This window comes from Nymphaea colorata, chromosome 9 (genome assembly GCF_008831285.2).
Source record: "Nymphaea colorata isolate Beijing-Zhang1983 chromosome 9, ASM883128v2, whole genome shotgun sequence".
NCBI lineage: Eukaryota > Viridiplantae > Streptophyta > Magnoliopsida > Nymphaeales > Nymphaeaceae > Nymphaea > Nymphaea colorata.
Window position 1 is genome coordinate 17,303,917 of NC_045146.1, and position 11,780 is coordinate 17,315,696.

The window sequence follows — 11,780 nt, forward strand, 5'->3', positions numbered from 1 at the left end:
ATAGTTACCCCTTCTTAAATTTGTTGCTTTGGGGAGCATGTCAACTGTAACTTGGTGGAAGCCACAGTAGCTCGAACTAGTTGTTTATGAATATGCATTGGGAACAATCAAGAAACAACACAGTTTCATTCAGTCACCAGAAACCTCCATCTACATTGGAATTTCGTCTCCTCAAAAAATTCGATTTAGAAACAGGAAACTTGATTCAAGCTCAGGGTAACCGAATTTGAGGTCGCCCCTTTTTATTATTGTCTTAGTTTGATAAAATTGGCTGATGCCCTCAAGAAGGGCTTTTTTATTCTTTGAGTGGAGGAAAGATGCCCTCAAGAAGGGCTTTTTTGTTCTTTGAACGGAGGAAAGATGCCCTCAAGAAACCTAAGGAACACCACGGCACCTTTTTTAATACCAGAACGGGACTTGAATCTGAACCAATGAAAAAAAGAGGAGGGGGATCACGGGAGTGTAAGCCCCGTTAAGTTAGTCTAAACGATGTTAGACCTAGTGGTATAACTGTACAACGGCCAAATATTGCCGGGTGAATCCGTCACAAACTCAGGCTCCACACACGTCTCTGCCTGTCCCTGGACAGGGAGTGCGACGGAACACGGCAGTCCCTTGTTCCCAAGGCTGCAATTTCTGCAGAAGTGGCCCGGGGACTTTCCTCAGTCCGGAAAATAAATTGACCAGCGCACTCCATCCCGTGTCCCACAGTTGATGTGTCGTTGTCACCTTATGCTATTTAAGAGATAAATTTTTTCTTCCGATTCTCGATACAGGACTATTTTTCATCGTGCTCGTGCCCCCTTTTGTTTGAGACCAACTGTTTGTTGAAGCACCCATGGCGGCTACTCACCAAGCCAGAGTCGATCTGATTGGATCGCTCCGGGAACCGAAGGGATAGGCATTTTTGGGATGTCCAGGAGGTATCCGTGGATTCTGTGCCATGGAAGCTGATCCTCCATTGCAGGTCTTCGGGTGATCATGAGGAGCCTGGGTAAGGGGGATACTACGAGCTTTTGGTTCGATCCATGGTTGAAGGGTGGTCGGATCATCAATAGAGCAGGCTGGGAATGGGATCCGCTGGCCTCTTGGGGCAGACCACGGACGATGGTGAGGGACTTCATCAAGGATGGGGCCTGGTCACTTCATTGAATCAGAATCTTTGGTTTCTGTCATAGCTTTCCTTTGTGAATGCTGACATACGATAACCAATGCATAAGAAATCACCGATTTATCTTTAGAAAACTCAATACCAAATAGCGATTACGGATATGCTATCATTTGACGATCGTCAAATTTCAATTATACGTCTTTCGTTTGCTCAAGCGAATTTGAACGGAAATAAACCTTTGAGTTTGGGGTCATGTTCAACACTCTTGAGTTTTGACTATATACCTTCTTGTCATCTGTTTCACAGCTTTTACTTTGTATGAAGTGCGGCAATTACAGTGACAGACTTTCCCAACCTCTTTTGGTTTGTCGAGTTCCAATTTCAGCACAATGGCATCCCTAAACTTGTGATTCCACTTGATGCAACTGGAAGGACATGTTGGTTTCCCCTTTGTACCCGACACCAATTCGTGTCATGTTTGATCATAATTTATGCTGAAATAGTGCCTTCTTCTAGCTTGTCGCTTTTCAAGGGTTGTTTGCAGGTAAGTCGGCCTTTGATTAAACATCTTCAATCCTGGTGTGGAACTTCGTTAGTCGTTTCAAATGCTTCTAAGGTTTTTCTCAATGCTATCAACGATAAACTCAGCCCTGAACCCTCTTGGGAACAATTGTAAAACCTTCATGCACCGTGAATGTAAGAGATACACCACGATTTGACTTGCACAAGAAGATGACCCATATAGAACTTGAAACGTTGAATGCCCCACCAGGCATTCACACCTTTCCCCACTATGCCAACTATTTGGGTCCAAGTGCTTTCATGGTAGCAACCATAAATTTTTCAAACTTTGTTTGCATTGAGGACATGTTTATATGTGGTGTTGCCAGCCCAAGACTCACGCATTTGTTACCCGTGGCTACGGTGCCTTCCTTCACAAAATCCTTGTGCTCTTCATTGCTGTTTTAAGTATCTATCGTGGTTTTGGTATTAGAAAAACTGAAAATGATGCATGTTACCGTACCGGCCTATGTTAGGCATAATAAATTTTTTAAAAATAAAAATTATTTCTTATTTTGCTGAAATACTGGCTCCATAACGGTCAATATAGGCCAATTTGACCAATACAAGTCTTATAACGGACCATATCCTTAGATTCTTAGTATTTCAGCCTGCAGTCTCCCCCTAAAACAAATGTCGGCATTTAGGGGAACACTCAAAATTGATTTGCACATCTTACCTGGTTTTGTACATATACTACAAAGTTGTACATTTAAAGGGTAAACTTCCATGAGATGGATACAACCTGATCATATTCCGGAATCAAAGCTCATTTGCATAGTAATTTTCTTGTGCATGGTCAATGAAAAGGGTACTAGCGCTCTTCCCGTTGGATTTTGTTAGGATCAGAAACCATGTCCAGCAACATCTTCTCGGGAGAATCTTCCCAGTTTCCAAAAGTCTTAAGGTCAACCTGTAGAACAGCAGACAAGAACGAAAATTTCAAAGACCTAATCGCTACATAACAACAATATCAAGGATAGAACAGCAAAGCAACAGCATAATAAAACAAGGTCAATGCTGAGAAAGGAAGCCACAGCATGACTGCGTAGAATAACATGAACCACGAGGACCAACCTTACGCCTCTGTTCAGTGAAAAGTCCTTCTCTTTTCTTATAAGCATCCTGACCTTGCTTTGCAGATTTACCTCCCAGACCCCACACTTCTACATCAAGAACAGATCCTTCAACAGCCAGGAAGCCCTGCAGGTTTTTATGGATTTCATAATTATGCAGAATCACCAATTAGAAAAATTTTCGGTATATATAAAAATTCAGTAAACCTGAACAACAGTCTACATCATTTAATTGAGCGACAGAGCAAAGCTCTGGATAGTCCAACCTCAAGCAAGCACATCCAATCAGACTGGTAAAAGTTTTTGGAAGTGAGGTGAAGTGAATATATTGACACTATTGATATTACAAAATTTTGTTGACATTTTCAGGTCGGGAGAAAAATATGAACAAGGGAATTACATTACAAGACTACCGTGATTTATCAGTTTAGAAAACAAACCTGATTAGGCACAAGAAAGCCTGGTTGATAAGTTTTGTCAAATGCATGGTGACGAACAGTAATGTGAGCCAAGTCTTCATCAATAAATATTCTCTCGTTTCCAATACTTCCTCCAAATCCAATTCCAACAGGTCTTGGATTTGCTTCATATACTCTTCGTGTAGCACGCAGATGGCTGCAAACAAAGTTCTTCTCTTTCCCTGTTCAGTGCAGTAAAGCCTTCCCTCAGTTCTTCAAGACGAGATCACATTAAGAATAAGGGAGAAAAAGACAATTCAAGACATAAGGGTGAAAAAACAAAAATATGATTGTGTACCTGTCCAACCAGAGGCATGGAAACTTGGATGCAGAGCATAAATAAATCCTGGGCTTCCATAATATACATCTCTATTTTCAAAGCCCTGCTGAACAAGGACACCGATAACCCATTGCCTTGAACTAATATTATCTTCATGAGCATCTGAGGTACTTGCAGCTACCAGCATCAATAATGGTGCTTGATAACCGTCAATGTTCGACCAAAATCTGTTTAACCCCTTCCCATGTATAGAAGACCTGAAATTTTTCATGTCACATATTGAGAATAGTGAGTCAGATGCATCCAACATAACACAAACAAATGTAAAATGATACGCTAGATATGCATCAAAATCAATGAATACAGAATGCAATTTAAGCCAGGCGAACCAGAAAGTTTGGGCACAGGGGTTCAGTTATCTGCAATAGGTACTGCACCTCTCTTTGTTCTTCATAATACATAAAGCCTTCATTAAGTGAAGACCTTCAGATATTGATCAATGGCAAAATTTGTTTACCGTTCCTACAGGAATTGCAGGACCTAATATACAGTTTCCATACAAAATCCTATACAAAAAGAGGCACACCTCAAAGCGACTGAGCTTTTTCTATACCAAGAATCTTTAGAACCGACCAGTAGCATTAGGTTCCAAGTTGGTTCTAGCGTTACGTTACTAGCTTCTGGTTCTAGACTCAAATTCTTCTATGGAATTTGATTTCTCTCTCATAGACTAACCTCATAATGCATACACACCTGCTGTCTGCCTTGCTTCATTGCTTCTCCTCAATCAAGATAGAAAGCTGAATGAAGCAAGGCAGCACCTTGTTCCACTGGCTCTAGAATGGGGTTTGAGGATCACAGACAAGCTTTGCCACCTCAAACTCCCAGTTAATGAATCGGAATGGAACGACAACTTGTCTTTCTTTTTTTCAAATTAAAAAGTGAGCATGCTCACCCTAATTGAAATAACAAAATGAGATGCCAACGTTCTTATCAACCATGATTCACTCCATGGTCAAAGTGGATTTCTGAGTGATCCTTCAAGATCGGTTGATGTGTGTGAGCATCCCACCTACCTTACATATTCCATCAAAGTTGTCATTGCAAAGCTATAGTCAAGATGCACAAGTTCTTATCGTCTAGCTGTTGGTACACTACATCTTCATAGAGAATTCAATTTCACCCAATAGGTCCAAGTGGGTCCTGCAGTTCAATTTCTCTTAGGATAAGCAAAACAAGTTACAAACAAGAGGAATCACTTTGCAAATCACCATGAAGATCTATCAGGGTCAAATGAGAGAGCAAGGCAGCTAAGCCAGCCTCCATATGCATAGTATGTGCAGAACAAGCTGGAACATGGTTTCCAGACTCATTACGAGTGGGTAGGAATAAGATTTCTTCTGTTTTAAGTCTTTAGCCCTGGTTGTTCACTGGATGCCCTGCAGTGTGATCAATGATTTACATTGGTTTGGGATAAAGGAAGGTAGTCCATGGGAGATACATCATCCAATGGTAAAAAAAAATAGACACAAGTTTGGGTTTTGCTGTTTTGTTTTTCTACTCATAGCATTTCAAAAATTTCAAATGCCATTTACAAAAAAGTCAAAAGAAGAACAGATGTATCCCTCAACTAGCCTTTTCAGATTGGTTTTGTGATGCAGCAGAGGCTTAGACAATTCTGCAATAACTTGGGCTATAGAGACAACCATTCTCTAAGCCAATGTATATTATGAAAGAATTCAATATGGAGGTCCTTTGATATTTTGAAGAACTTTCAAGCTTTGTTTTGATTTTTCAAATTCCTTAACACCTCACATCATAATTCATAAAACACATTGTTTGTAGGCCCTTGGACACGAGCTGAACTAGCAAGGAAGCCTTAATCTTAAATATTTCAGATCCAACCTGCCACAGTAGCAACCTACCATGTTTTAGATTTAGGCACCAACTAATGCCAGTAATTATAATACCATCAACTAATTTGACAGCTCCCCAAAGTGTAGAAGTTAGCCAATCTGGATATTGCACATCCATTAACACTCCATAAACTACGTACAACCTACATCCCCAAAAAGTCTATGAAGTTATAAAGTCATAACTCATCCAATACCTGCTTGTATGGATACGTCACTTGTCGCTCTTTTTTCTCTAAGATTATGTGGTGGAAGAATAGCAAGGTTGGTGCCACTTAACGACATCCCACCAACATGTCTCTAACCCAACTATGGGAGGACTTCTCTCTCTCTCTCCTTACATTAGTTGATCTTACATGCTTCTAACACCATTTATGAGTGACGAATTATAGCATATTAACATGCAAAAGTTCAACTATAGAGCTGGTTTCTTCAATTATGTGAGGACGATTCCAATTCCCATTCCTTAATGTAGGTTATTGTGGTGATAAGCTTCTATCAACTTAACTACATCAAAAAGATATTTGTAAACTTTTCATAAGCATAAGAGACCACAAACCGGTAGAGAAGGTTTTCAGATGTCCCAAGAATTCCTCCAGAAACACATGCTTCCATTAACTCTTCACAAAAGAAGTTTCTTAAAGTAAGAGATATAGACCAGGCACGTCCGCTTGTCAGCAGACATGAAGAGTTTTCCTCTTTAGGAGGGCAATCACTAGTCGATTGAGTACAAGGTTCCAAGACAGCCTGCTACACCCATTAGAAAATGTAAAATACCTTCTTTATCTAAATGCATAAATAGCAAGCAGATAAGTCAAGACAATTGATAGCTGAATGCCAGTACAATTAGAAGCAGAAAAGTTACACAATTGACACCTAAAACCCTTTTCTCATTGTTGCAAACACAAGCTGGGGGAGCAAGATAAGTTCGATTCGATCTACAATTACATTATAGTAGCTAAACTTGCATGCTCTTAAAATCCTATAAAGTAATTTTGATATTTCAGTGTTTTCCTAGTCACATGTGCCTGGGAAAAAGTGGTGGACCGGTCGCATCTATTCCATGGTAATATACATGTTCAGTTAAATGCATAGGCTAGTCTAATGTGCAGGAAGTATAACAATCGTGCCTAAAACTAATCAACTGCTGATATGACAGATCCTAGTTGCCTTGTTGATGGCTCCTCTAGTTTGCACCCAGAAAGGGCTACTAACTAGGACACCATTAGTAGGACCCCGAGGTTTACAAACCTCTTAAGGATGGTCAATTTAATCAATATAATACTACTCTTAAGTCCTCTCATATCAGATCTTGCAATCCGCCCTCCTTAAGAAACATGTGTCATTGCATGTTGAACCTCATGTCAAAGTGTTGAACTTGACTGTGAAACCAATTGCAAAAAGCTGACCCAAAACTAACCAAAATGCAGAACTAACCCAAATGCCCTATATGATGGATCATGGATCCCAACCTTCCCTGCGGCCAGATTTCATTCACACCAAAAAAAGGGCCACAAACCAAGACATCCAGTAGAAAGGGACCAGGGGTTATAAGCCCCTCAAGGATGCCTAATTTCATTAATATAGGAATATCTTAATCTGAATTACATGAAACCCTCAAAAACTTGGAAAAACTTCATGCTTTAGAAGAACAAGTAACCATGACATATGTGATGACAAAGATGATCCAGATGTATGTGCAATGGTAATAATATCATCAAGAGTTATGAGAAGAAATTCAGTCGAGATGAATCACGAGTTTATCCACATTAGAGCATAGGATACATTGTCGACTTGTCACACAAATTCAGTTGTGCATCTTCTTAGTGCTTTTCAAGGCGTGAAACACAGTTTCACTTGTCAAGTAAAGCTTCATCTAAACGAGACATTCTTATGGAGATAGAAAGGAATATTATGAATAAGAATCTAAGCAGAAAGCATAGCTATACACTCCCACTGTGGATCACTACATGTATGACATAATTTAGTCCATGAGATCCTTAAAATGCAAAATTTCTGGAAGTGTCTAGCCTTTCATTAATGTCAAATAAATGAAGCCACTTGAGACATGAAATACTTTTACTTCTCAACTTTTTGGATCTGAGAAAAGAAAATTGAAGGGCATTATCCTATTAGAAGAGCTACGTATACCTTTGAGAAGGCCCGGAGGAATCATACAATAGTTATGCTAAAGAATTGATGTAACAACAAACCAAAACAAGAGCAACATACAAAAACAGTAGAAGATACCTGCACAACTGAATTAGTTGTTTGCATTCTGTCGTTCACATACTGGGTAAAGCAATTTGAAAGCCCAGGCACCACTGTTAGTGCCCACTTATGAAGCTTGTCAAAGGAAACCTGCTGCGACAAATCAAAATTGCCCTGGTCCATAGGTTTAATTTCAGAACCAACATCATTGTTCGACAATATGACTGACCACAATAAGTGGTTCACTTCCGGTAGAGCCAAGACCACTTCTAGCTTTGAAATCCTTGAATCATGCATCATGATCCAACAAAGCCACAGAAGCGTAAGCACATCCCTTAACATAAAATAACCATTGATCCTGCAGTCGACGGAATCAGAAACAAAGTCCAAATTTGAAGGCATGCCTGCTTTTCTACTTGCTTCGGCATGTAGCTTGTACAAATTACAAAGGGATTCTGACGCTGGAGCCCTTCCACAACACCTGATATAGCCTTTTAGAAACTCTATCCAGGAAACTTGCCCGTTTTCACAGGTGAAAAATAGGTCAACAATGGCTTCCCCTACATTGTTCAACAAATTCAGAAAATGGTCTTCCGTTGGCGATTTTGACTCAATTTTTTTGAATCGAAAGCTGAAGCAATCCTGTGTATTTCCACAACCCAAGACAGTGTTAAGCTACCTCAGAACAAATTAAAGGTGATGGACAACCATGAATCCTAATCGCAAAAATTTTTAACAAAAGGAAAGGAAACAGACTAATCGCTTCAAAACAGACAAGAGCGAGTTACAGAATCAAAGAACACTCTCTAGTATAATGAATCAATGATCATTCTTGATATCTTAATCTAAAAATTCAGAAAAATGAGACTATAACAAGACTTAGCAACTTGCAATGAGCAAAAGGAGGAAAAAGAGAAGAAGATTCCCTCAGAAGAAATTCCTTCATTTCAGCTACATTTAAAGGTCTATTGGAAGCAGCCACTTATCAAAAAAGTGAAAGACACTGAAATTATCTCAAATTGTCTGGAGAAATTCAATCTCTCAAAATCACACATCACCACAAAATCTGGAACACTTGCTTTTCTATGAAAAGGTAAGACGCACAAGAAAACACAGCAAGTCGAAGGACATATATGCAGGGAAAGAATACCTTGAGGGTCTGCAAGAGAATAGCATCATCAGAATGAGGAGGAGGGTGATGGTCGTTGTTGCCGTGGCAGAGTCGGGTGAAGGCATCCCGGAGAGTTGGGAGGTGGCAGATCGTCGCCACCGTCGTCTCCAAGTCCTTCGTCACGTCCTGTGTCGCTTCCTGCCTCGATTCGGACGCTCCCATCCTTCTCTCTCCCTCTCTTGGCTGGCTGGCTTTACCAGCCGGCAGCTCTTAAGTTCCCAAGAATCCCAACCGTCGTGGAGGCGCAGTCGCAAGAATGGAGCGCGCTAACGGGTTGGCAGTGCTCACAACCAATGGAGCAAATATATCAGATATTCAATCGAACTTCCAATCTCCCGGATACTGCTGAAGCCCAAGTTTCGCAAGGTCAGGTTCTCAAGCTTTTATGGATACAAACAAACAAATGGGCTGGGCTGGGCTGGGCTGGGCCGGGCCGGGTTGGGCTTGGGCGTGGAGTTTGAGTTTCTGACAGTCAATTTGGGCCTAGGCTATGGTCATAGGGTGTAGATTGGCTCGAGCCTGACTTTTTACCTGTCCGGGCCGATGCCCAGCCGCACTTTGTGCATTATTAGTTTAGATGGTTTCACTTTTGAGGACATTGCAGAACTAAAAAAGTAAATCTATGCTGGGATCAAGCATCCTTTACCATTTGATTAGTAGAAGCAAGACAATCAGAGCCTACGCTTGCTAACAATTTATGCAAAAGTTTTGGCTTTAGATCGAACATACCATTCTCTCACCAGATCCAATGTCACCTTAAATCTGGAGATATTTGTGACCAGTCACAGAACTAAGGATTTTAAATATGCAAAAATTTTAAAGAGGTACTAAGGATTCAAAACCACTTGACACCACACTCCTAAATATATAAAGGCAGAAGTAACGATGACAAGGGAGGAACCGATTTTTTCGCCTTTTTATGAAATGCATGTCCATGACTATACCATGACAATATGTCATTGTCATTGATTGTCGAACAATTTGTTAGTGTTTCATGAATCTATTAAAAATTTGTATCAAATTCATGAGTCACCATAATACTATAATACTATGTTTCATAAATCTGCTCTAATTTTTTTTTTAGAACAAATTCATAATACAATAATAATATGTCACCCTGCCAAACTGCTTTATTTAACATTTTTCAGGACAAAGTTGTAATTCGGCAAACTTGTAAATGGGATTTCTTTGTTATTTATAGTTAAGTTAGATTTATTAAAAGATAATACAAGTTCAAAGATATGGTTTTTTCTCACAAGTTGATAAAATAAAATTACAAAGCAAAATTTAAAAACAAGAAGTCCCTTAAACACACGAACAAACCACGAAAACAAAATAAAAAAACAAAAGAGAAGAACTCACTGAGTCATTAGATATGCGTACACAATCAATCTATGTCTTCTCATAATGATCTTAGCAATCTTTCTACAACTTACGAATCGCCTTCCCATTTTGTCGGGCATCCCATTTATTTCGCCCCAAAATAATTTTTTGGTTACATCGAAAACTCAGACCATGTGAACTGAAAACCGACCGGACCAATCATATAGAGTTGATTTGCAGGTCTGTCCACATCCTATGATCGGGGATTCCTAAATCCGGAGTCTGAATCTAAAATCCACTGGATCTTGTTCTCAATGTGATTGGAAAATATCTGCTTGGATCTTATTTTGATGATCTAAATCCCTGAATGACTTGACTGAAATGCTTGGGAGACAGACACAAAAACAATGAATTTAAGATTCACGTTATTGACATAACTGAGAAACTTCCAAATTGCAGCATCGATTTTAAGATCCAAGACTATCAAACGCTACCTACCTACCTAACAGTTACATCTCACCAATCTCTTCCTCGCAACTCCCGTGTTTGAGTCTTACTCTAATTATGCAGGTCCGTGTTTTATTAGTATGTCATATTCAAGTAAGACATTTGGTGATTGTGATTAATTGTGATCTTTGAACAATGAATCACGTTGGGCACCACATGCTAAATTAAATTGCTGCCTGCCAGCCTCTCTCTCTCAGTCTCTCTTATTAAATGGCCTTTTCATCCACCGACGGAGACACGAGGTACCAATAATCCAAGATCTGCCATTAAGATTAGCTTTCCCGGTTTCCTAACTAACCACCTTCTTTGGCATATTTCTGTGCCTAAACAAACGAGTTTTGTTGATTTTCAGTTAAATGTAGGTTTCGATGTAAAAGATTTCGAGAAATTATTAGATGGATGCCAATGCAAAAACTGTACAAACTATCTCCAATCTACTTGAAACTTAAAGTTTATGGAAGCGTTCAAAGATTAATAACTTTTTCATTTTCTTTAATCAAAACTTGATATAGGGAAAACTGATGGTATAATAATAAGTTTTGCATGATTCCAGTTGGAACCTATCACATAATCGACTTTGAGATACCATTTTTTGCATATTTTTTTCTCGGTAAAAGAAAATTAAATTGTGAGATCTCTTTGGAAACTGTCCGCGTTACTTTCTTTGCTGTGATCGACAAACTGACACCTCTCATGGAGCTTCAGATCTAAGTGCTTTCCAACAAAGGTATGCGGCTTTTCAGAAGATCCCGCGTTTGGACAAATAGCTTCATATATTAATTATGTGAGTGCAAATTACGAGCAAAATTTTTCATTGAAGCCCCAACTTCTTAGACATAATTTAGAATAGCAGCTTATTGGGTTTTTTTTTTGCGTTTGATATGTAGACAGTCGTTGAACAAAGGGCTTAAGAGACTTAGGAAAGCATTTATGTTTTATTTATCAAAATAAATTAATAAACGTAGGAATTGGTATGGAGCCAAATCTAAATACTGATATGCGACTTAAGATACAAAGTTTTGCACATTAAAAAAAAAAAAATAAGTGAGGACCTTTAGCAAAGATATGGCTTATATAAAAAACGGGAAGCTCAAGTGCTATTATTGTCTAGAGACAAAGTATTGGAGTCCAAATGAAAATCTAGATAATAGAATAGACCAGTGAATTAC

The 11,780-nt window shown here is 39.2% G+C and overlaps 1 protein-coding gene across 2 annotated transcripts; it reads right to left on the reverse strand.

The window, feature by feature from the left end:
- Positions 1-2,207: 2,207 nt before the first annotated feature.
- Positions 2,208-9,114, reverse strand: LOC116261421 (uncharacterized). Of its 2 annotated transcripts, none has more exons than XM_031640160.1 (7): positions 8,761-9,114; positions 7,650-8,252; positions 5,959-6,146; positions 3,505-3,743; positions 3,189-3,388; positions 2,750-2,875; positions 2,208-2,585 (listed from the first exon to the last, which is right to left on the reverse strand). In XM_031640160.1, exons 1-7 carry the CDS (start codon positions 8,941-8,943, stop codon positions 2,487-2,489), a joined length of 1,638 nt encoding a protein of 545 aa, XP_031496020.1. In that variant the 5' UTR covers positions 8,944-9,114; the 3' UTR covers positions 2,208-2,486. The 2 variants fall into 2 exon arrangements, with proteins under 2 accessions (XP_031496020.1, XP_031496019.1); XM_031640159.1 differs by having other exon boundaries at positions 5,959-6,149.
- Positions 9,115-11,780: the final 2,666 nt, after the last annotated feature.

Coding starts and splice junctions, on each gene's coding strand:
- LOC116261421 (XM_031640159.1), bottom strand. CDS start 8,943: ATGGGAGCGTCCGAATCGAGGCAGGAAGCGACACAGGACGTGACGAAG. Junction 6,150..7,649: donor CAACTAATTCAGTTGTGCAG/GTATCTTCTACT, acceptor TAATGGGTGTAG/CAGGCTGTCTTGGAACCTTG. Junction 3,389..3,504: donor CCATGCCTCTGGTTGGACAG/GTACACAATCAT, acceptor TGCACTGAACAG/GGAAAGAGAAGAACTTTGTT.